Raw genomic sequence first — 24,901 nt, forward strand, 5'->3', positions numbered from 1 at the left:
GCTATTTTGTCCCACTCGAAGAGCCGTAGCCTCTCCGTTCAGGAAGACGGGAGCGAACGACAGAAGATACGTGAAAAGTTGAGCGCGCGCCCGCGGACGAGGACGTCACGCAGTGATACAATGTAACCCGCAAGAAAACGCGCCCCAGTTCGTTACCCAGGTGACGGCAGCGCGCACTCGCGGAAGGTGGAAACGTTACGACAAACGGAATTATTGCCCTCCTTCCTAGCCAGCCAGGCGATCGATCGAAGCGCTGGCTCGTGGCGCACTTACAATAATAAGGAGAAGCCGGAAGGTTTTTGTGCCTGTTTCGCCAGGGCTGCAGGGTCCCCCCCGAGCGAGCCCGGCGCAGCTTCTGCGCGCCAACAATAGGTGGCGCTCTCAAGCGGTAGGAATTAAAGTTTGCAGGCCGGCGGTGGAGAGGGTTCGGGGCTACGCAGCGCTCGAGCTGTAGCCCTGCCCCGGGGCTCGGAACGCAACTTCGGACACCGGGGACCCGCCCGCTCCGCACTTTGTGTGTTTTTTTTTGTGTGAATAATTTACGTGCGTGGGTCGAGCGCCGGTCCGAGTCCCCGCGCTCGCTCTATTTGATCAGATCCTGTGGTAAAAGAATGCGGATGCGGTCCCGCACCCTCACGCACGGCTCTCTGCCCACCGTGTGACGCGCGCCGCTCTGCGGGATTATGCGCGCCGCTGGGCGGTAGGTCCGCGGGCTTTGGAGCTCAGGAATGCGGCTGGAATGCGCCGCCCCTCGGACGGGTACAGTCTGTCTGCGACTGACGAGGGCCGGCTCGCGGTGCGCTGCTGCGCGTGCTGATCGCTGCGGGTCCGAGAACGGCTGTGGCGCGCGTCCACGTCCGAACTGCCGTTGATTAACCGCCTAATCGGAACCCCGCGGGTTCAGGTCCGATCTGAAGAGACTAAAAGAGATTAAACGCACAGCAGCAGCAGGGGCGCGCTCTCAGTTTGCGCGCGCGCGCTCCCGTGTGTGTGTTTATAATCCTGTTTACACTACAGTGCGCGTTCCTCCTCGAGCTCGGGCAGGATGTCTGAGAACGCGCCGACACGGAGCCTGGACGACATCGACCTCGCGGCGCTGCGGGTGAGTGTCGCTCACGTGCCCCAACTCACTTTTGTCACACGCAGCAGTAGTTATTGTGTCGTGTGTTTATTCATTTTTGTGGCTGCGGTCTTGGACTCTCACTCTCTCAGCACACACATACGTACCTGGGCGTTTGAACGAATAAACTGGTTAAAATGGTGCGCGAGGAGGTGTTTGTTGACACTGACTGACAGCTTGCGTGACTGTGTTACTGTGTTTCTCTTGTAGCGCTGCGTGCCCTAGTAGTTCCGCTCCATCATGTGTCACTTTGGTTTGTTGTTTGGTTTCTACGGCAGGTGGTAAAGTAAAGCGTAAACAACACTGACTTCTATTAAACCCGCCCGAGCAGCTGGAAAAAAATGTGTGTTTTCAGTGCGCGCGCACACAGGTGTGTTAGCTCGCTCTCGCTAGCCGCCTCCCCGCCCTGTGTTCATTCCGTTGTGATTTTCCACGAAAAAAAAAAAAACAACACTTCTCCAAGTTCTTTGCCCAGTTTTGCCCTCTTGATTCCGCGTCCGAACGCTGCGCAGCGCTCGAGACGGAGAAGTGCAGGGCCTGCGCGCGTGCCCGCGCGGTGCGATGCGTGCGCGAGTACGCAGGCTGCGTAGATGTGCATCGGGCACGCAAGCGAGCACCTTTGCCCACTCACGTCTGTGTGTGTGTGTGTGTGAGTGTGTCAGTGAGTGAGTGAGTGAGAGAGAGAGGGAGAGAGAGGGAGCTCACGTGACGGAAGTGATACGTGACACTGGTCTAGGTTCTGGGTGACAGGTGAGGAGCAGGACACACCCCAGAGTGCAGCCACATGACCCTGTGGCCCCCCTCCTGTCCCCTCACAGCCACTGGTGTCCTCAGGGACACAGTGGCCTTGGGGGGGGTCGAACATACATGTTGTCAGTACATGTCAGTGCTTGACCTGCTATTTTACTGGGTACCGAGCGCTGAAAATGAATAATGACGATGATGATGTTCTCTCCAGCAATGTCCACTCTGACATTCATCACTCCTGTCAAATGCAGTGAAAACAGAGTGAACACAAGTGGAAAAAATTCCTTTCTGTTGTAAAATTGTTCAGTGTAGACCAGGAGGTGAAAGCTTAAAAAGTAACAACAGTATAAAGGCCACTTTGACATTTTTACAGTTATTGCTACTTATTTGGAGATCTTAGCTACATTAGTGTGTATTAATGAGAGACATCCAGCGGAGGAAGTACTGGGGTCTTTCTGTACAAATGGGTTTCAAATCTGAGAATCACTTTGGGAATTTTTTTTTTTTTAGTTTTTACTTTGTTAATGTAAATTGAGCTATAAATTGAAGTGTGCTGTTGGGTAGGCCACCTTTCTGGGTGACCAACACTGAATACATTTACCCTGTTACGTTGTTAATCTTTATTAATCTGGCATCATTGTCCAAAGTAGCTTACAGTGTTGGATAATCAACTTTACAGTGATTTACCCTTTTATAGAGCAGGGGAATTTTTTTCTTTATCAATTCAGGGTCAGTACCTTGATTTCTCTCAGGAACCTTCACGATAAAAGATGACGACTCTAACCACTACGCCACCTGCTGTCCCCACTTTTCTTTGCCCTTGCAATGAGAGGTTGCAGTGTCCTCGTATAAACCTAAGTAAAACCGCAGTGTGTTTAGCCCCCCTTCAGTAGCAGTAATGCTACAGGAGTGCGTGCTGTGTGCTCGGTACCCTTGTTTATCTCATGTTTCCTTTTTTGCCATAAGAGGACCAGCTGGAGCTGCCTGCTGACCCGTCACGTTATGGGCACCACAGCCGCTTTGACATCCAGAGTGACCGCTGTTTGTACCACGTTCTTCCATCTGCTCTCCCCCAGAACGGAGGGGCCCAGTTTGGTGACGCAGTTATGTGGTTAATGTTGCTCACCATGCCCCCACACTGCCAGGAAAACACAGGTGTTGAGGGTCAAGTCCAAGGGAGGTCCTGTCCGGCAAAGACCCAGCTCGGCTCCGAGTGCCGAAATTACCGTAACGAGAGCGGCAGCTGTGATTAATCATTCCTCTGGGTATCAATGCAGATGACATTGTCGCACCGGGGGCCCTTTTAAGAAAAAGCACTGATCCCCTAATATGAATGTTAATTAATGATGGGACATTGATGGTTCGTGCTTCACTGTCAATGGCTTGAAATGTTGGCCATCGTGGGGTGACACATCAAAGAACGGCCTTCGAATTGTCACTTTCTTCCCTTAGACAGATAATGAAAAGTATGGGGCAATGTGAAAATATTGTGGAATGCCTGTGTTTTGTGTGTGACGTGGAAACACTCTTGTGGTAATTTGTGGTCTCATTTTTTCGTAATTTTCTGTGTTGAAACCGTTGAGTAATTTTTGTTACAGCTCCGTTAAAAACGTTCTCCTCTTTCTCTTTAATCCACTTCGCTCCAGTCGGAGCACAGGGCCTTCACTGCATGTCTCCATCAGTCTCTGTCCCGGGTTGCCTGCTTTGCCTCTCTCCAGGACATCGGGTCATAAAATGGAGTTTTTGCAGTGTTGGTTTCTGTAGCGATAAAATTTTTATGGGGTGGGGTTGCTAGCCTTTTGCAGCCGGGCTTGGGACAGTCCTTGTCTGAGTTGTTAGAAGCAACTAATGTTAATATCTGAAATATTTCGTTACCCTACACCCCCCAAAACAATACTGTGCCATGAAGGCTGCAGCTCCCGGACCATAATCTGACCTCAGTAAACTGTGTTCAGTTCACATTCAGGAGCACACTATGGGCAGCAGGTGGGGCAGTGGTTAGAGCTGCCGTACTTGTACAGGTGGTCCCCGACTTACGATGGGGTTGCGTCCCGCGGAGCTCATTGTAAGTCGAAAACATCATAAGTCGAAAATGCAATTAACACACCTAATATACACCTCTGCATGACAGACTGGGAGATGCGGATCGCTGTCGCTGCCCGGGATCACCAGAGAGTATCGCTCCGCATATCACTTGCCCCGGGGAAAAAATTCAAAATTCAATGTATGGTTTCTACTGAATGTCTGTCGCCAGCTCAACATCGTAAAGTTGAAAAAAATCGCAAGTCAAACCATCGTAAATTGGGGACTACCTGTACTCTAAAGACTCGGGTTCGAATCCCACCTGCTGCTACAACACCCTTGACTTGCCCAGAAAAAAAAGCTTTGAAGGAAAGCATTTCAATACCTAGCTTTGGATGGAAAAAAGATGGTGTGACTTTTTTGGAAGACGGAGGGAACATACAGTCCTTCTTATTAGAGATGATCACATTAGTGCAGCTGTTTGTGTTTGAGGGAAACTGGGTTTTTATGGGGAAAAAGGAGTTTGTCTCCCTGCAGCTGGAAATTAACTGCAGTTTATAATGCTTTTATGAAACGGTCCAATGCAGTATAGCTGCACACTTTATACGGTGTTACTTGAAAGTGCGTGACCCTTTCAGGGATGGTCATTATTATTCTATTTAATATGTTTGATGTATAAAATGATGATTTACACCTGATTCTACTTACCTGCTTGGTTTAACCAGCGCAACTTGGGGTTCAGTTACTTTTGCACCTCCGCTACGTCCGTGTTTCCACTACACGCATTTCCTCTAAAGCAACATATGGAACTAGTCAGTACACATCTGTTATGTCACCTAACAAACACTGATTCTCATTAAATAACCATTTTGTGGTAAAACTGAGGGATGCAATACTTCCTGGCAGTACTGTATGTTAACCAGGAGTTGGACCCCTCGTGGTCCCAGTGCACTTCATTGCCCTTTAACGTGTTGCGGTCTCATTGAGGTTTCATATGTCTATCTTCGTTTCAGTACTTTGTTGATTCGGGTGTTGCTGGATGTGACCTTTTTCAAATTTGTGATGTCACCTTGCATGCGCTTTTATTCAAAGTCACGTATGGTTTATGGCCATGCACTTTTATATCCACTGATACATATGGGAAGATAAAATCACAGTGGTGGTGCTTCTCTTTCGACTTGACTGTGCAACATTCTGGTGGATGTGGAGGCCCTTGAACTGCAGGTCTCTTGGTTTGGCAAAGGGAGATGAATGTGCTGCGAGTCAAACCCTGGGGTTGCAGTTCCCACAGGTGAGTGTGTTCGGGAAATGAGGGATGAGTCAGCCACGGGGCCAGGTGTATGCTGGGAAACTGCACTGAGTCACTGGGTCTGAACCTCTGGGTCCAGGCTCACTGTGAGCGTGGGCTTCTGTGGTAAACAGGGACCACGGTGACATTGCTTCTAGGGCAACAGGTGGTGTGGTGGTTTGAGCTGCTGCCTGTGAACTCGGATCACAGGTTCGAATCCCACCTCCTGCTGTAGGACCCCTGATTAAGGTACTTACCCTGAACTGATGCAGTAAAAATCACCCAACTGTATAAGTGACTAAATCAGTCTAGTTGTTCTGGAGAAAAGCATGAGATCACTAAACATCAGTGGGGAAAAAAACATTTGTTTTTACCCTATGTATTTACCTCATGCTTTTCTCCAAAGTGACACCTTGTTAATAGATGTTCAACACATCTGATGGAACATGTTGAAGGCCAGACATGTGAGTGAAAGTCATCTTGGTGTGGAGTGGAGCTGCAGTGGACCGGACTCGCAGTACCAGCACTTAGTGAAGTTCACCGTTGAAATACACTGGGGCGGTGTAAAACCGGAGTTTCCAAACCCTTTTCACGAGACCGGAGTCCCAGTCCAGGGCTGGCTGCAGCAAAGCGGCACATGGATTAGCAAGTTCAAGAGAGGCACGGGGTTCAGGCAGGAGAGAGGTGTGGAACGCGGCCCTGGGCGTCCAGGTGTGAGGAACCAGGCCAGGCTGATATGGACCGAGATGGGATGTGTAACTCGGTCTCTCCGTCTCCATTTTGAGAGGGAGGCAGAGAGGCTGCGAGAGGCACGATTCACGTCATCTCATTGCTCGATAGCTATTCTATACACCCACTACCTGGTTCTTGGCCACACACACATTTCAGTAAATGGATCATAAATCCGTGTGCGATCGTGCACCGGATGCCGTCAGTAGGCGCACACAAACATTGCACATTAGAAATGTGTATGTGTTGCGTGAGGTGACAGCATTGTGCTGTCTGATGGTGCTGTGTTTAGTGTCCTCTGCATGGGACACGTGTTCCAAAATGCCTGTCGTGATTTTTTCCCGTTTCTCTCGAGTGCCTATAAAGTGAACATTTTAAATATGAAATATATTTTCAGGAGAATTTCTGAATATGAAATTGTTTTGCGGTTTTCAGCGAATGTTGACGTGTTTTGGGGGCTTCCGATCCCGTCCTGCTGCTATCAGAGAGGACGCGATCAGGTGGACGGAGGGGTTTTCGCTTCGAGAGCCGTTTCTGTGCAGGCACTCGTGAGCGCGCACTTTTGAGTCACACACCTGTGTTACTCGTGCTCCTCTTAGTTAGCGTTACTAATGGACCAAACGGCATCAGACGGGACTTGAGCGGTCATTGTGGGTCCGGCGTGGGCTGAGTTCAGGGCTCGTGAGGGGTGGCCGAGCTCCTCCGGAATCGCTCTTCCTTGAGAACACGCGTTTTTTATAACGTTATGCCTCTGTGCCCCGTCACGTGTCTCACGTGTTCTGTCCGTTGCCGGACGTCTCCTAGATGAGCACCTGTACGGGTGTGTTTCCGCCCGACTCCTCGGTGACCCCTGACACCGCAGTGCCTTTACTGCACAAACACGGCTGGCGTCTCCTGGAAACGCTCGCCCCCCTTGGGCCGTGAACCCCTCGCGTTCCTCCCTCTTGTTGGGGTTCCGATAGTGCCACGTCTTCCTCTCGACTGTGTACCCTGGCTCCTCATCTTAAGAACATCCGGAGATGCGAAAACTTCCACATTTGTTTATTTTATTTGCATTTTCGTCATAGTAATTTTATAAACCTTTTTTTTTTTTTTTTTTTTTTTTTTTTTTTTTTAAAATCTGAAATGAATCTGCATTTCTGAGCTTAACACTCAAGTAGAGTAGGAAGGTGGCACCACCTTAACTCAACTCACTTCCACGGTGTTTACAGCTCCTGCCGGGGGTTCCTGAGTGTCAGTAATCAATAACAAGATGAGGACCGTTACACACGTCTGCAGGCGGTGTGTCTGTTGTGCATGTGATGCTTTGTTCACGAAGTCATGTTGCTCAGCGCATTCCTTCATTCATGTATCTGAATTAATAATTGCGTGAGTGAAGTGTGTCTCGAGTTGACTGGTCACACACTTGGATTTGAACCAACAATGGTTAGGTTCTTTCTGTGTGACACACGCACTGTGCTTCACCGATAATTGAATGTCTGCTCTATTTATTTACTGTATGCGTTTATTTTTCTGCTGACTCATGAGCGTGAGGAAGCTCGTTGTGTCGAAAGATGTCGATCCCTCTCCCTCTCTCTCCCCCAGGATCCAGCCGGGATCTTCGAGCTGGTGGAGGTGGTGGGCAATGGCACCTACGGACAGGTGTACAAGGTGAGGGATGAGGGGTCTCGTGGGCCGCAGAGGTGCGATGTTCGGGGGAGGCACAGTGAACGCATGAGTGGGTAGCACTAAGGTGTCTTTTATTCATATTCAATGAAGTGTGTTTCCAGCGGGCTGTATGCGTTCAGTGCTAAACTGAACAGACCTTTTTATTGAAATACACTGTATCTAACTGCAGTTCCAGTGGTTAGAGACTGTCCCACAGACTCTGGGCTCAGAGGACCCAGGTTCTAGTCCCACTCCCTGCATTCTGCTGTATATATTTACATTTATTAATTTATCCGACACTTTTCTCCAAAGCTACTTGTACTGATTTACCGAGTTATACAACTGGGCCATTTACCTCTACCTGAAAGGTACCTCAGCTGGAGGTGGGATTTGAACCTGCAACCTTTGGGTTCAAAGGCAGCAGTTCTAACCATGATGTGACCTGCTGCCCAAAAATGGGGAAATAATTATGAGCAGCATGACACTTAGTATGAAGTGTCACATGTGAATTTTTCTGATTGCCCGTGTTTAACTGGGTTCGTATCCATTAGCAACACCCCAGGCAAGGAGTAAACAAGCTGGAGTCTCTCGGACAGTTCGCAGCTCTCTGATGTATTTATTGATGACCCTGACACGTGTTCTGTGTCCAGTGGTAAAAGATCTGGTCTTCGGTCACTTTGGTCGTAAACAGTGTGATTTTACCTGGCCAGGGTGCCGACGGCACCTAACATCCAGTAAAAGGCCGATGTCGGTTCTCGGGTGTCTGTGCCAACGCCTGTCCCGACCGCTCTGACCACTCCCATCCTGCAGGGCCGTCACGTGAAGACTGGTCAGCTGGCCGCCATCAAGGTGATGGATGTGACGGAAGAGGAGGAGGAGGAGATCAAGGCTGAGATCAACATGCTGAAGAAGTACAGTCATCACCGCAACATCGCCACCTACTATGGTGCCTTTGTCAAGAAGAGCCCCCCGGGACACGATGACCAGCTCTGGGTCCGTGACCCCCCCACCTGCAACTTAACGCCCTGCCCCCTGCCTTTAAGAACAGCCCAACTTCCCTGTCCTCCTTCCTCCATCCTGTCGCTCTGTCTTTGACACTTTATCTGTGTGTGTTAGAGAGCTGTATACCTCACAGTGCCCGTGATTCACACTTTGCGTCTGTGTGCGATGTCCACCTGTCTCCCCCATCCCCCAGCTGGTGATGGAGTTCTGCGGGGCTGGCTCTGTCACCGACCTGGTGAAGAACACCAAGGGCAACTCTCTGAAGGAGGACTGGATCGCCTACATCTGCAGGGAGATCCTCAGGGTGAGGCAGGCCGCTGGCTGACACACACACACAAACGGGGAGAGACACGTCCCTGAAGCCTTAGTGTAGTGGGTCAGTGGGATTGAACCTGTTTCCTCTGTGCCCCCCAGGGCCTGTCGCACCTCCATGCCCACAAGGTTATCCACAGGGACATCAAGGGTCAGAACGTGCTGCTGACCGAAAATGCTGAGGTCAAACTGGGTGAGTGCACCCCCCCCATTACACTGAGCTCACATTGTTGTGCAAGAGTGTGTGGTTCTTTTGTTCTTCGTTAGTGTGGATGATTTACTGTATTCAAGCACTGTGCGTATGGCTTTTACTCTAGTTTTGACTGATTGTGGTGCAGATTCTGCCCATGTGTTTTTTGCGTGTTTCAAGGTGAAGCAGAAGAGGAAGCTGGACTTATACACTTGTACACACGCGCTCACACACCTTTAGTAATCTCTTAGTTGATCCACATCTCGACGTTGACCGTATGTGCAGTGTTCAGTGGTGCCCTGTAAATTATGAACGCACAGGGGGGTATGGGGGTGTTGGCTCCGAGAGGTCATTCTTGGTGACGTGTTTCATACGTGCTTATGAACACAGCAGCTGCATGGTCACAGCTCAGCTCCACAGAGGTGTGATGTGTCCTTGTGCACCGCTGTGGACACACAGGTTTTGCGCGACACGTTTCTGTAATGGAAGAGGGGGTGTCCCCTGATTGGGGGGTTGTTGCCGTGGCGATCCTCAGCACCCTGCAACATGTCCATAGATCTGTGGCTGGAGCCAAACCTCCCGTGTGGTTTGTCCTTGGGACGAAAGACAGCGTTTGGGGGAAACGCAACAGGGTGTGTGTGTATTTTGTGACTCTTCCTCCCTCTCCCCTCAGTGGATTTTGGCGTGAGTGCCCAGCTTGACCGCACCGTGGGGCGGAGGAACACTTTCATCGGAACGCCCTACTGGATGGCGCCCGAGGTGATCGCCTGCGATGAGAACCCTGACTCCACCTACGACTACAGGGTAGGGCTGCATGCTGTACGTTTTGTGTGTGTGCGCGCGTGCACTGAAACAGTCCTGGCTACTCTTATGACTAGAGGTCTGTTGTGACGCATCCCCTTGTCTCTGACAATGAGTCACAAACGTCATTGGCGTGTGTTTGTCTTCATGATTGTATAGCTGTCCCTGTATGTGAGTCCCTCACTGCTCGCTTGCTTTCTCTCCCTCTATCTCTCTCTCTGTCTATTTCTGCAGAGCGACATCTGGTCCCTGGGGATCACGGCCATAGAGATGGCGGAAGGAGCTCCTCGTGCGTATGACTGACGGCGTGGTTCTAGTTCCAACCCACGGTTTTAGGGTTAATCCCACCTTAACTGGGTTATGGAGGGACGTAGAACTGTGGTCGCCGTGTTCCTTTTACGGTCGTCCGGCCAACACAGTGATGTGTAACTGCTCTACTAATCCACCCGTATAGTTTACTAGTCATGTGGTTGTAAGGAGCTGGTTTGTCGTCGAATGTCTTTAAAGGATGGAGTGCTCATTTACCGTGGTATGTGCAGATGCTTTGCTCTGTGTGAGTAGCTGCCCACCTGGGCCGTTGTTGGGTTGCTGTGGCTGACATGTGTTACTGTTACTGTCTGAAAACTTGTAGAGGTTAGTAATGGGGAAAGCTGCCCACCCCCATTCCCCACCTGTTAAACATTTGAATGTAAGAATGTGAAGCCCCTCCCTGGTTTCATCTAACCACCCCTCCATCCCTCACTGACTCCACCTCCCAGCTCTCTGTGACATGCATCCAATGAGAGCACTCTTCTTGATCCCCCGGAACCCGCCTCCCAAGCTGAAGTCCAAAAAATGGTGAGTGTTTCTGACACCCCCCCACCCCTCCATTTATGGCTTCTAATGGCCATTTATCATTAACTAATATTTATCTGACACTTTGTCCAAAGTGACACACACTGCAGTGAAGTAACTACACATTTGTATAGCAGCGCAGTGAAACACACATACACACAATGATCAATTTAGTCACCAGTCCACTTGAAACACTTTGTTGGACCATGGGAGGAAACCAGAGCAGAGTAAACCCAGAAGAATGCGAAGAGGAAGTGCAAACTCCACCTGGACTGAGCCAGACTCAAACCCATGTCCGTAAACATACAGGGCAGGTGCTGTGAAGCAGCAGTGCTACCTGCTGCGCCACCGTGCCGCTTCCATGTGCCGTCCCCCTTTGCTCTGCAGCGCTTCTCTGTTACTCTCTGACTGTATAGATTGCTGTCGCTGTGACTTACGCAGTACTTCCTTCTGCACTCGTATCCACTCGTCTCTCTCTTCTGGACCATCAGATGTTCTGCACCAAATGGCCTTTATTAAACCCCCCCGGTGCCTCTTCCCTCCAGAACTCCTCCCATGTCCACCTGCTCAGTCCCTCCTGCACGCGTTTCTGTCTCTCCGTCTCTCTCTGTCGGCTCTAACCCTCCTCCTTCCCCGTCTAGGTCCAAGAAGTTCATCGACTTCATCGAAGGTTGCCTGGTGAAGACGTACCCCAGCAGGCCCTCGACAGAGCAGCTGCTGAAACACCCCTTCATCCGGGACCAGCCCACTGAGAGGCAGGTCCGCATCCAGCTGAAAGACCACATCGACCGCACCCGCAAGAAGAGAGGGGAGAAGGGTGAGGTGCCGGGGCAGGAGGGCGAGTACAAACACACCCTTTCTCTCTCCCTCCGTGCCCCCGTCATCACATCGATGTAAACCAGTGCACTTTACCAGGGTGTACATTCGCCAACGCCTCACATGTAAAACTGCCCATGCATCCTGTCCTCTTCCTTGTCCTTCCAGAGGAGACGGAGTACGAGTACAGTGGCAGCGACGAAGAGGATGAGAACCGCGGTGACGAACGCGAGTCTAGGTAGGGGACAGTCGCCCGTTCCCATGGCGTGAAGGTGTGGCGCCCCTTGTGTTTTCCCTGTGCGACTCGACACCTTCCGCGCTGCTGCCCTGCAGCTCCATCCTGAATGTGCCGGGTGAGTCGACGCTGCGAAGGGACTTCTTGCGGCTGCAGCAGGAGAACAAGGAGCGCTCGGAGGCGCTCAAGAGGCAGCAGGCACAGTTGGCTGCGCAGCGCCGTGACCCCGAGGAGCACAAGCGTCAACTGTTGCATGACCGGCAGAAGCGCATCGAGGAGCAAAAGGAGCAGCGGCGCCGGCTAGAGGAGGTATTATTGCCCCTCAACGGTTGCGCCACCAAGCTCCTGGGGTGCTGTATGGCAGTGATTGCTCTGTGTGCGTGCGTGTGTGCGTGCGCGCGCGCTGCTGGGCAGCTGGTACTGTGGTGGTTAGATCTGCTGCCTTTGGACCCGAAGGTTGCAGGTTCAAATCCCAGCTCCTGCTGTAGTACCCTTAAACAGGGTACTTGTGCTAAATTGCTCCAGTAAAATTGCCCAGCTGTCTGTATAAATTGGTAAATCAATATAAGTACCTTAACACTATAAGTCACTGGAGAAGAAGCGACTGAAGCTACAGAGAAACAGATGTGGGGCTCAGCTCCCAGAGTCCTTGCTGCCAGGTTCCGGTACTGATGCAGATCTTGGTCCCCTAGTACATGTTTCCACCAGGCCAGAGAGCAGTGAGGCCCATTGACCCAGTGTGTGCATTTACCATAATTACGCTGTGTGTGTGGTGCTCATGTGGTCAGTGTGCGTTCAGAAGAAGTGGACCTGGCACGGCATCTCCAGTACGGTTCATGAGCTGCACTTTCTTGGGCTGGGGGGGCTCCAGTGTCACCATACCTCCTTTGTGATGATGAAACATGATCTCCCCACGTGACGCGGGAGGGTAAATATTGTGCATTTTTGTCCTTGTTGTTGATGTTCAGTTTTACATGAACCGAATGTACATGATGTTACGAAAGCCCAGTTTACAGGTTAGTAAATATGGGAAAGGTGGTCGGAGCCGCTGTGTCTCGGGGGGTGTGGCAGAGCTGATGTGACTCAGCTCCCTCATGCCGGCTACCCTCCGTTTCTGCTCTCGGCCACAAGGGTTGGGGGTGTATGGGGGAGACTCCCACGCTACCCTGCTCCTCGCTCTCCCTCCCTCCCTCATCCCATCTTGCGCTCTCTCTCAGCAACAGAGGAAGGAGCGGGAGATGGTGCGGCAGCAGGAGAAGGGTCCTCATCGCTTACTGGACGAGCGGCGCAGGGAAGAGGACCGCAGGCTGGCCGAGAGGGAGCAGGTTAGCCAATTGGAGCTGCTGTCGTTTGGCCGCTAGCCAGTCGGGGCGATGTGGGTGGGGGAATGTGCCGGCCAATCAGAACGCTCTCTGCAGCCTTCCAACTAATCAGAACATGTCAGGAAACGGGGGGGGGGGGCGGAAGAATGCCCGCAGAGCAGTTGCCGTGGCAGCAGGTTGGAAATGCAGCTTTTATTCTCGAGAAGGGTTCTTTAAAGCCTGTGCTTTTTCCTTTACCTGTTTTTCTCTCGCTCTCCTGCTGTGGTAACCGAGGTGCCCCCATAGCTTGTTTGAGGCGCCGCTTGTAACGATCATGTAGCGCCATACTGCAGTGGAGTCCCAGAGAAACACAATGACAGCAGTGCACATGACACTGCCCTAAAAATGTGTGGTGCTGACATTGCAGCGCGGACCGCTGACAGATAATAAAGCCACATTCAACCTGTCCTGGAAACGGACTGAAGAGTCACACTCTCACTTATACCCTGCAGTGTAAACTCTGCCCCTGAGCCGCAATAATTATGAATTTCCCTCCTGCAGCTGCCGTTTTTCATCTGTCCATTTCCCTACTTCCTCCTCCTTTCCTCTCTCTTGTCTCTTTCTGCTGCTCCTTGCCGACCTGCTGCCAGGAGTTCATAAGGCATAAGTTAGAGGAGGAGCAGCGGCAGCTGGAGATCCTTCAGCAGCAGCTTCTACAGGAGCAAGCCCTCCTCATGGTAATGAGGCCCCGCCCACCTCGCCTGGCAGCCACGCACCATGGGCACGGTGTCCTTTGCTGATGGTCAGAATGATTTATGACGGTTTGAGTGAGTGTACATGCGCACGTGTGTCTCTACATACTGTATGTGCAGGTATGGACAGGTATGTTCTTGAATTCTGGATGTTCTCAGTACACCTCACACTGTTACACTGATGTACATTTACTGTGAAGGTAGAGATGGGATATTTGATTGCATTAAGCACACATGAAAGGGCCAGATCCTGACAGGGCAGACTGCCCTCTGTCTCTGCGTGTCCAGGTACTTTGCCTGCGTTTATTTCTACATGCAGCGCAACCTCTAATACTCCTGAACGCATCAGTGCGACACGTCTCGGCGCTACTTGACTAACCCCCACCTGAGGATGCCTCTGAGTCACTCCGTGCGCCATGGAGATGGAAACCCAATGACTGTCGTCGCCTGGATGTGTGTGGGACCGGGTGCAAGTGCTGAGTTAGAATGGGTTTGTTCACGCCATGGCTCTCTGTAGGGCTCACCGTGTGCTCTCCGGTGCCCCCTGCAGGAGTACAAACGCAAGCAGCTGGAGGAACAGCGGCAGTCGGAGCGTCTGCAGAGGCAGCTGCAGCAGGAGCACGCGTACCTTGTGTCTCTGCAGCAGCAGCAACAGCAGCAGCAGCAGCAGGACAAGAAGCCTCAGCTGTATCACTACAACAAGAACTTGGAGCCCAACAACAAGCCTGCCTGGGCCCGTGAGGTACCGGCCAGAGCCCAACCCCCCCCCCCCCCCAACGGTGGCACCCATTCACAGTAAAACATCACCAGACCCCACTGAAATGGACACCATAGTAGATATAAGGCAACATCCCAAGGCAGTTTCCCTCCATTAGTTATGACAATGCATGGGTGTCAAACCTGTGCTCTTCCACACCAATTACCTACTGTAAGGCCATTAACAAAACATGTATCGGTAAGATACTCCGTGCTTGTAAATAAAGAGAAATCGGTGAAAACAGTGTAAATGAGCTGAGAATCAGTGGACAAGTGGACCCAGGTTGGATAGGCCACATGGGGGTGTGATTGCTGAGGTCATAACAGGTGGAATTAGTGAGGGGTGATGAGGGGGAGAACTGAACGCAGCACGACACAAAATCGAAGTGAGGAGAAGAGCTCGTGGGGTCCTGGTGCTCACCTGTCAATTTTGCCGAGTAGAATATGAACATTGATGGATTATATTGATAGACTGTCACAGAGGGCGACTGTCTTTACCGCGTTTGACCCGTGATGTCAGCTTTGAGCGCCGAGGCCCTGATGGTGTTAACCCAGCTACGCGTTCCTCTCGCTTTCCACACATTTAACCGGCTTAGTGGGCATTAAGAAGCTCCTTAATGTCCTTAAGGTTTGTGGAATACTAGGTCCCTTTCCTTGATGGGGAAAACGCTGGCGTTGAAGGTTGACATCCTACCTACGTCGCTCTCCCAAGCGCAGGTGTACCCCTTGCCCCACAAGATGCAGGGAGGCCTTATGAAAGACGTTTTAGATCTCATCTGGGGGGGGGCAGGTATAAGTATGTGAGGAGGAAGGTCCTGTACCTTCCGAGGGAGGCAGGGTTGTGCCCGACATTCCTCTTAAACTGGATTGTATCTTCCTCTCCCAGTTATGTAAACGTCTGACAGCTCTGATCGAGCATCCCCACCAATACTTTGTTTGTCTTTGGTTGGCCCTTCCGATGCGCCATTTGGTGAAGTCCTGGTCTAACACCGGGCCGAATGCCGAGACACGGCATGCTCGTTACAGCCACGCTGTAAAGTGGAGTAAGACCACGGTGGCCTGGGTCGAGGCAGAGACCCTCCTTAAGCACAGGGCCTTGTATAAGGCCTTGGTCGAGAGAAGAGGAACTCGAGTTGTTCTAGGGCTCAAAGAAGGCACGTTGGCCAGGATTCAGCTAAAGGAGCTCGACCACCATCTGCAAGATTTGAACTGGCGTCACTTACAAAGCAAGTTGCCGGTCATAGTAGTCCTGTACAAGCACAAACTGACCAGCCACACGCTCTGCCCCTGGCTCCAGTGCGGCGAGAGTGAAACTCGCACACATGCCCTTTGGGACTGCGGACAGGTGTGGCAGGTCTGGCATTTGGTGACCCGCCTGTACAGGAAGATTGATCTGCGGATGGTTTTGACGTACGACAAAGTCTTGAGGGGATGGAACCTTGGCGCTCAGAAGGCAGCAGCCACCCGAACGTGGCTGGTGATCAGCATAGCCAAGCAAATGCTTTGGAATGCAAGAACCTAGCTTGTCCAGACAGGGGTAGACTTGGGTGTCCAGGTTGTGTATGGGTCACTCATGCTGGGGACACGCGGACCATGTCACTCTCATTATATCTGGTCCCACTGTGCTGTTTTCAGCAGCGACTGGCACCTCTGTCTTTGCCTATTGAATTGAACTTGGTTTTAAATTAGGCTGCTTCATCTCCCCCCCCCCCTTCCTGTTTTGGTCCTTTTTTGACGCTCAGCAATTATAGCTGGTCCATCACAGTCCTGCCAGCTGATGGCTGTTTCACAAAGTGTAGGACTAGCTCAGATCTTTCTGGAAGGTAGGTGTGTCGCCCCCTGCTGTCCACAGGAAGCTTTCAGGAAGTCTCACTCTCCCCTAGGGGGTGCTGTACGTTGCTCTCTACAAAACAACTCTTTTATTTGGCATATTGGTAAAGCAGTTCAGTGTTTCCTAATGTAGGCTGAGTGTGGGCCCGACAGTGCTCATCCCCAGTAACTCCTTCATAGTCCTCCTCATGGCTCTTTCCAGTAGGTATTGGCTTTGCGCACTGTTGCTTAGCAACTGTGATAGTTGGAGAAACTGCCTTGTATGTGCTCACCAATATACTGTGAAAATTCAGGGTCTCTCTCTTTCTCTGTCTCTCCTACACCCCACCCCCAGGTGGAGGAGCGCAGTAAACTGAACAGACAGGGCTCCCCCAAGATTTGCACCACAGTATCTGACACAGCTATCCAGTCACGGTCGGACTCTGTCAGCCAATCAGGAGTGGCCCAGGCTGCCCAGACCCCGCCCATGCAGCGGCCTGTCGAACCGCAGGGCGGACCGGGAAAGGTGGGCAGTTCTCATAGAGAAGAATGTTTATTGTGTCTTGTCTCCTGTTTGCAATCTACAAATTATCTACAAATAACTTAGATTCCGCTAGAAGAATCTTAAGATTAAAGATGTTTTTGAGGGAACGTTAGTGATTTTGGGAGTGTAAGATATTCATGGTTCAATTCTCTTCCATGCTGTTTACAGCTTGTCTCTGGTATGTTGATGAACAGGGTTAGAGTTAATGAGGAAATTAATTTTGCACATCTTTGTGCAGTGAGTCATGACAACAAATTGCCTTGAAAATGTGTTTATGAAGACTGTGTTTCTCTTCACTTTAATTTGAATGTAGTGATATTCAGAGAATATTCTTACACAATGTTTGTTAAACCTGTATCTGATATTTTTACATAATCTAACCTGTTGCAATCACAGAACATGTGTGTTAACTTGTTCCCGTTATAAATTTGAAGTTATGAACAAATTGAGTTACAAACAGACCTCTGACCCCATGTAACATGAAGAGTTGATGAAGCCATCATGATGAAGTATCTTATTTTACTTTATATGCAGTAATTCGTCTGATTGTGTGCCACCATGGGGCAGAGTGCACTAACTCTCCTCTTGATCTGCCTCTTCTGCCTCTCTGCTCAGACATGCGGTTAAGATCCCTCTGAACTCTGCTCACTTCCTCCTTCTTCTCCTTCTGTTTCCCTCTTTACCTCCCCTGTTGCTTTCCTCCTACCCCCGTGGACAAATGACCCCATCTATCCTGCGGTGGCTCCACCCCTCTTGTGCCCCCCCTCCCTACTCCCCCGTGCCCTCAGTTCCAAATGGCCCACCTGGTGCCCCTGAAGCCGTACGCGGCCCCCGTCCCACGCTCCCAGTCGCTCTGCGACCAGCCCACTAAGACCATGTCTGCCTTCCCCACCCAGGACCCTGCCCCCAGCCCCTCCCCCCGCTCCATCCCCCCCAGGGAACTTGTGCGCCAAAACTCGGACCCCACCTCGGAAAGCCCCGCTCCTCAGCCCCGAGCAATGAGAGAGGACCGTGCACCATGGATCCAGCTGCACGAAGCAGATCAGCCTCCCAAGGTGAATGTGTGTGTGTGTATGTATGTGTGTGAGTGAGACCTTGTCTTTGGTCTGCCCTGTTAACACACCCCAAAACGTACACAGCCTGCTTTATCTTGCATTTTCCAGAACTTTCTCCAGTAGTGCAATGTCACTGCAATGTGTGCAACAGGTAGAATAATGAAGGAAATGTGTACAAAGGGGAAAAGTAATGAAAAGATTTGTAACTGCAATACAAGAGTAAAAGTAATAAAACGGTGAACACACTCCATCACGTTAACTTCATGTGCTTCTCTGCTGCTAGGTACCACAGAGAACGACTTCAATCGCTGCGGCACTCAACACCAACCTGTCTTCTGGGATCAGACACCCAGTGAGAGCCAGGTGTGTGTCTGTGTGTCGAGGGCAGCGGGGGGCACAGTGGTCAGAGCTGCAGCCTCGCACTGAAAGGAGTCTGGTTTGAATCCCACCTCCTCCTGCGGTGCCCCTGTTCATGGTCCTTACCTTTGTCTGTGTGTTGGCAGCAGCGATGTCGAATCGCTGAGAACATGACTCGGGCACGACAGGACTGGAACATGGTGGCTTTTACAGCATGATTATTGACAAACATGAACTTCTTCAACCTATGCATATTTGTGTTTTGGGGGGGTACAGTGGTGCAGCGGGTTTGGCTGGGTCCTGCTCTATGGCAGGTCTGGGGTTTGAGTCCTGTTTGGGGTGCCTTGCGGTGGACTAGCATCCATTCTGGGGGTGTGTCCCCTCCCCCTCCAGTTTTGCACCGTGTCGCCGGTTAGGCTTCGGCTCACCACGACCCCACTTGGTACAAGCGGTTGTAGACGTGTGTGTATGTATCTGAATTTTTTGTGTGTGTGTGTGTGTGTGTGTGTGTGTGTGTGTGTGTGTGTATTTGAATTTTGTTTTTAATGTTCCCTTAATTTTAACAAATGTAACCCTTCTTGTGGTTGCGAAAATGGCCCAAACATCATACAGGGAGTTGCTGTTTTCCATAAATTTGTATAAATGGAAGAACATCCAATGAAAGAGCTTGTAGCGACCTCATAGTAAAAATGTCCATTATATTCTGGTGTTTGGAGTTGAAGAGTGTGCCTTAAATCCCATATTTTATAGTATGTCGATGTATATGTTGTAAATTCTGAAAGTTCTGTGTGTGTGTTTTTGTACGGGTGCTACTATTGCTGTGGTGCTGGACTTTACACTGAGCTGTGCGTTACTGTGGTATTATTAACTGTGTCCCGCTGTGTGTCAGCAACCCGGACCTGAGCCGTAACGACCGCTGGGAAAGGGGCGACGCCCTGAGCGCCACGTCCAACCTGCCCCAGACGGGCTCCCTGGAGAGGCACCGCATATTGAGTGAGTGCTCTCTCTGGGGAAAGGAAAACTACATTGTTTCTTTAAAAAAGAAAAAAAATCTGTAAATATTTCCAGTGATTTTCATGCATTAGTCTGTCAGTAAATTATTTATTAATTCATTCATATAAATGACAGTTAACAAGAAGGGTCACAGTGATTTCTGAGACAAACAGTACACAGAGAAAGTGCAAAAACATCCAGATGCATGAAACAAAATGTATATACTGTGTGTGTGTGTGTGTGTGTGTGTGTGTGTGTGTGTGTGTGTCGGCGTGCACATATATTTGGACATGCAGAATAGAAGGAAATCACCGCATTCTTTGCACCAAACCCTCTCATTAGGATCTTTGGTAATTGTTCTTCATACTGGTCTGAGGGGGCCAAAATGGGGGAAAAAAAAATTTTCTTTAAAAAAAACTTAAATTGCAAGCATACAACACTAAACACAAAAACTTCTTTAAATTTAAAACATTTTGAACAGACAACAGAATTAGTCTAATACCGGTCAGTCACATGACTAGACCCCCATAAGTCTGCTCATGCCAGGATATACTGTGTGTGCGTATGTGTAGGGAAATCTGAGGTTGTTTTTTTTTTGTGCTTTCAGCTTCGTCAAAAATGGACTCGTCCCCCGTCCTGCCCCAGGAGGGACATCAGAAGGCCGGCGAGTCGCGCACCTCGTCCAGGCCGAGCCGTCCAGCCGTGAGTCCCATCGCACCTGACTCGTCACATACACTCGGTGTATCTTACGGTCAGTCTGTGTCCAGAGCCCTTTGCCCAAGACTCATCTTGAAGGCACTGTGCGGTGCTGATGTGGGGTGAAAGAGAATATATGAGAATTCCCTCCTGGGCATCAATGAAGTATTTTTCTGATATTGTTTTAAATTGATAATTGATCGGATCCGTTTAAGATACGCATACTGCATGAAGCACATATCTTCCTTTCATACAATCATCTGGTGACAGGGCTCCGGTTACCATTATTTCTGTTTGGGGAGGGATAAAGTGTCCCTTCAAATAAATTAAAATGTCGTAATGAAAGAAAAGATGAATGTTTATATGCGTGAAGGCAATGACAACATATTTTGTCAAATTTGTAACAAAGTTACAGTTTCTATACTTCCTTTAATGTTACATTTTCATTTGTTCATTATCTGTAACTGACTGTCCAGCGCAGGGTCTTGGGCGTCCAGCGTCTATCCAGAAAGTACAGGGTGCGAGACGCCTCCTGCACAGAAACATTGTCAGCAGATAAGACATGAAGTTCTCAAGGTCACTGCTCATGTCTTTCACTGTGCAGGGCGGTTATTGTAACTGGTTAAATCGGTGTAAGTAGCCCAACACTGCGAGTTACTTTGAAGAAAATAATTACATAAATGAATTGATAAAAGTACTGAACCTGATATTTTGGTTTTCTTTAATTGGAGCTTCGGATTGGTCTATGGGATCTAGGAAGTATTACGTTTATAGTGTGTAGTATACTTGGTGGAGGTAAAATGAATGTGTAGCTGTGTAACGGGGTAGCGTTGAATCATGAACCCGTTTTTTTTTGAAAAAAGGATACACGCACACCTACGATGGCCTCGTACGCCAGCATAGTGACTTTTCGGGACCTCGTTACAGGAGGACATATTGTGGGTCTGCCTTTCGCTCTCGAGTTCCGTCTCCTACATTAACTTGGCCCTTCTTGTCTTTCCTTTCTTGTCCCCGTGTGTAACTGCCCGCTTGTCCTCAAACCTCTTCCCCCTCGCCATCTCTCCTGCCTTCCACATGCAGAGCTATAAGAGGGCCATAGGAGAGGTCAGTACTTGGCTCTGTGTGTGTGTGCATGCATGCGTGTGTGACACTCTGGCTGCTGTCTACACGTGATTCTCTGTGATGTGCTTTGAGCAGTAAAAAACAAACGCCTTCAGTGTCATCTTGACCACTCCGGTCATTCCTCAGGATGCCCCTGTCCCTCCAGGTGTGCTATATCTGGCCCTACTCTATGCTTCAAATGCATTTACCGCCTTGGTTTCCCCTGTCCACAGGACCACGGTCTGTACTCGAAGGAGCGGCTGGAGGAGCCCCCCAGGCCCCCCGCCAAGGCCAACGACTACTCCTCGTCCTCGGACAGCAGCGAGAGCAGTGAGGAGAGTGAGAGCGGCGAGGGTCCGGAGGAGGAGGAGAGCCCCACTGATCGGTGAGAGAGAGCAGAAGATGATGGGAAAGAAAAGAGCCGGTGTCCTTTGGAGAGGGGTTAGTGTACTGCAGTAACAGGAAGTGATAGTACAAGTGTTACCATGTTTTACAGCAGTCTTTAGGCCCAGATTTGGTGGGCTAAGCTGGTTGTACCCCTTAGAGTTGCTGATTCCCTCCTGCCATTCAGGAAGGATCTTGAATGAGTGTGTGGTCATACTGCCGATTGAAAGTGCACATCTGAGTGTCGGCATGTTCAATCTCGTCGTTCTTTCCTATTTTGTCGCTGTGGACGACCGCGTTTGTTCTGACCCCGACCTCCACCTTCCACCACCAGCCCTCGAGATGCAGACTCCGACTCAGTGAACACCATGGTGGTCCATGAGGAGGAGGGCGAAGGCGAGGAGGTCCAGCAGCCTGGTGGCTATGGGGACCAGACGATGCTGGCACAACGGGTGAGTCACCCCAGGGGCGGAGCCACACACTATGGGGCAGAGCCAAAGAGGTGAGGGGGCGGTGCCTATTGGTCGGTATGGGGGAGGAGGAGGCAGAGGAAGGGTCGTGGTGGGGGCTGCTGGGGTTTCTCTCTGAAACCCCCTCCCAGTAGAACCACACGTCACGGTAGAGGAAAGGGGAAGCCCTGGGGACAAATTCGCAAAACTCCGTCGAATGGGCGACGGGCTAATAGTTCAAACAGTCGGCCACTGCTCCGACACGCCTGGCCACCGCGTGTGTGCGCTCTTAGCGTGCGGTTGCTTTTGTGCAGACCCCTGAGAAGCGCAGCCACAACGGCTACACCAACCTGCCAGACGTGGTGCAGCCCTCCCACTCTCCCACGGAGACCGCCCCCAACTCCTCCCCCGGGAAGGACTCCGCCTACAACGTGAGTCTCTTCTGTCAGCCTGCGTCATGTCGGTAAAATGCTTCCTGTGTGTCTCTGGAAAGCCATGCCCCCCGTGCATAGAGCTAAAGTGCTGTGTGATGCTGACATCACATAGCGCTTTGACACACATGTATTAGGAGGAAATGACAGCTGTGCATGTGGATCAGTTACACAGCGCTTCCTCATGGGATTTGAACAGGCATCCTTTTGGCAGCAAATCTCAGGCCCTTAACCTTCGCTCTTCCTGGTTTCAGTATCAGTCCAAGGGATTGGTCAAAGCATCTGGCAAAACGTCCTTCACAACCTTTGTTGATCTGGGCATGTACCAGCCATCAGGGGGCGCAGGAGACGTAGCCTTTTCGCAGGGTGAGTCACCCCTCGACACTGCTCCATGGTCAGCATGGAGGCGGCACAAATGGTCCATATAGTTTAATATACAGCGGCTCCTCAGCTTACAAACACAGCTGGCACTGGAGGGTTGTTTAACAATGTTAAAATGTGTCGTTTTTTTTTTTTTTTTTTTGGTCATTATAAAAGAAGAATAAACTGTTTCTTTTAGGTTTTTCATCTTGAAGGAGGGTTATGGAATATTCTTATGTATGTATGTGTGTGTATTATGGATTATTTATTTTAGGGGCGTGACATGTGGCAGCTTCACTTAACGCTGTAAAGTTGGTTCTGATATTATTCAGACCCTGATCATGAAGTTTAAGTGGCCCTTGAGGACCCAGGTTTATTAGAGCTCCCTGTCTCCTGGTTGCAGGCCTTGGCTCCAGGTTTGAGCAGCTGAAGGTGGAAGTGAGGAAGGGCTCCATGGTGAATGTGAACCCCGCCAATGCCCGGCCCCACAGTGACACGCCCGAGATCCGCAAGTACAAGAAGAGGTTCAACTCGGAGATCCTGTGCGCTGCCCTTTGGGGTAATTACACCAGTCATAGGCTTGTGGACCCCCTCCAGTGCACGGTACTTGCACACTTCAGATAGTGTGAAAGGGGTTCATGATTCAAGGTCCAACAGTGACATGTGGTCCAGATAGAGTGATGCCTCGTATTGGTCTTGTTACCGTTATCGTTGTTAGTAGTAGTCGTAGTATTAGTGCTCAATATGGTTCCCACATACACAGCCTTGAAGAACTGCATGTGTGTCACACTTGTCCTCAGGCGTGAACCTGCTGGTGGGCACAGAGAATGGGCTGAAGCTGCTGGACCGCAGCGGTCAGGGCAAGGTGTACCCGCTCATCAACTCGCGCCGCTTCCAGCAGATGGATGTTCTCGAGGGCCTCAACCTTCTCATCACCATTTCAGGTCAGTGTTGCACTGCCCCCTCTCCTCCAGGGACCTCCTGTAAGGGAGCATGTGGGCATTGGGTTGTGTGTCACGTTCATTTACATTTATTTATTTAGCAGACACTTTTCTCTAAAGCCACTTCTAATAAACTCTAGGTGGTCTTATTAACCCACACACCCTATTCACCAAGGTGATTTACACTGCTAGATACATTACTTACTTACGGGGGGTGCAGTGGGTTGGACCAGGTCCTGCTCTCCAGTGGGTCTGGGGTTCAAGTCCTGCTTGGGGTGCCTTGCAACGGACTGGCATCCTGTCCTAGGTGTGTCCCTTCCCCCTCCAGCCTTACACCCTGTGTTGCCAAGTTAGGCTCCGGCTCCCCGCGACCCCAAATGGGACAAGCAGTTCAGACAATGTGTATGATACACTACTTACAATGGGTCACTCATCCATACATCAGTGGAACACACCCTCTCTGTCACTCACACACTATGGGGGAACCTGAACAGCATGTTCTTGGAGTGTGGGAGGAAACCAGAGCGCCCAGTGGAAACCCATGCAGATACAGGGAGAACATGCAAATGCCACACAGACTGAGCGGGGATCGAACCCATGTCCTCTCACACCACTAAGGCACTGTAAGACAGCAGTGCTACTTGCTGGGCCACCGTGCCGCTCATACCGCTGTAATGCCACTGGCGCACTCTTCCCTTGCTCAGGAAAGAAGAACAAGGTGCGCGTCTACTACCTGGCTTGGCTGCGCAACAAGATCCTGCACAATGACCCCGAGGTAGAGAAGAAGCAGGGCTGGACCACAGTTGGTGAGATGGAGGGCTGCGTGCACTACAAAGTGGGTGAGTGTGTCCTTGTGGACCCCCCCCCCCCGCACACCCCTTGTTCAATTCCTCTTGTGCCGGGAGACTCGGTGCGCCTGCCTTATGCGGTCCTCTTGCCACGCAGTGAAGTATGAGCGCATCAAGTTCCTGGTGATCGCCCTGAAGAACTCGGTGGAGGTGTACGCCTGGGCCCCGAAGCCCTACCACAAGTTCATGGCGTTCAAGGTGGGATCTCTTCTCTGTCACGGGGTGACAAAAATAAGCACGCATACTGCCCAGAGCCACCAGGTGGTGTAGTGAATATCTAATATTTTAACCTGGGGGGGGGGGACAGGTCATATAAATACACTGGAACTCGGAAACTGAACTGGGACCAGAAGTGTGTCCATGACTCGGTATGGTGTTAAA

At 50.7% G+C, this 24,901-nt stretch overlaps 1 protein-coding gene across 10 annotated transcripts in view; it reads left to right on the top strand.

The window, feature by feature from the left end:
• Positions 1 to 45: 45 nt before the first annotated feature.
• Positions 46 to 24,901, top strand: part of mink1 (misshapen-like kinase 1) — a 29,334-nt gene continuing 4,478 nt past the window's right edge. For 2 of the 10 annotated variants that reach the window (XM_029247300.1, XM_029247302.1), the window contains exons 1-28: positions 46 to 1,102; positions 7,491 to 7,556; positions 8,364 to 8,546; positions 8,749 to 8,859; positions 8,970 to 9,060; positions 9,731 to 9,861; positions 10,093 to 10,147; positions 10,617 to 10,695; positions 11,334 to 11,509; positions 11,677 to 11,746; positions 11,842 to 12,052; positions 12,961 to 13,068; positions 13,695 to 13,781; positions 14,347 to 14,538; positions 16,717 to 16,887; positions 17,694 to 17,960; positions 18,244 to 18,323; positions 19,207 to 19,310; positions 19,918 to 20,012; positions 21,087 to 21,110; positions 21,341 to 21,492; positions 21,826 to 21,943; positions 22,255 to 22,371; positions 22,626 to 22,737; positions 23,135 to 23,290; positions 23,532 to 23,675; positions 24,377 to 24,511; positions 24,618 to 24,718. In XM_029247300.1, the coding sequence (XP_029103133.1) occupies positions 1,046 to 1,102; positions 7,491 to 7,556; positions 8,364 to 8,546; positions 8,749 to 8,859; positions 8,970 to 9,060; positions 9,731 to 9,861; positions 10,093 to 10,147; positions 10,617 to 10,695; positions 11,334 to 11,509; positions 11,677 to 11,746; positions 11,842 to 12,052; positions 12,961 to 13,068; positions 13,695 to 13,781; positions 14,347 to 14,538; positions 16,717 to 16,887; positions 17,694 to 17,960; positions 18,244 to 18,323; positions 19,207 to 19,310; positions 19,918 to 20,012; positions 21,087 to 21,110; positions 21,341 to 21,492; positions 21,826 to 21,943; positions 22,255 to 22,371; positions 22,626 to 22,737; positions 23,135 to 23,290; positions 23,532 to 23,675; positions 24,377 to 24,511; positions 24,618 to 24,718 (3,393 nt within the window). In that variant the 5' untranslated portion in view covers positions 46 to 1,045. The remainder of the gene's footprint in view (positions 1,103 to 7,490; positions 7,557 to 8,363; positions 8,547 to 8,748; positions 8,860 to 8,969; positions 9,061 to 9,730; positions 9,862 to 10,092; positions 10,148 to 10,616; positions 10,696 to 11,333; positions 11,510 to 11,676; positions 11,747 to 11,841; positions 12,053 to 12,960; positions 13,069 to 13,694; positions 13,782 to 14,346; positions 14,539 to 16,716; positions 16,888 to 17,693; positions 17,961 to 18,243; positions 18,324 to 19,206; positions 19,311 to 19,917; positions 20,013 to 21,086; positions 21,111 to 21,340; positions 21,493 to 21,825; positions 21,944 to 22,254; positions 22,372 to 22,625; positions 22,738 to 23,134; positions 23,291 to 23,531; positions 23,676 to 24,376; positions 24,512 to 24,617; positions 24,719 to 24,901) is intronic. The other 8 variants (XM_029247303.1, XM_029247308.1, XM_029247305.1 and 5 more) reach the window with 6 other exon arrangements.

This window comes from Scleropages formosus, chromosome 21, assembly GCF_900964775.1.
Source record: "Scleropages formosus chromosome 21, fSclFor1.1, whole genome shotgun sequence".
NCBI classification, from domain to species: Eukaryota; Metazoa; Chordata; class Actinopteri; order Osteoglossiformes; family Osteoglossidae; genus Scleropages; species Scleropages formosus.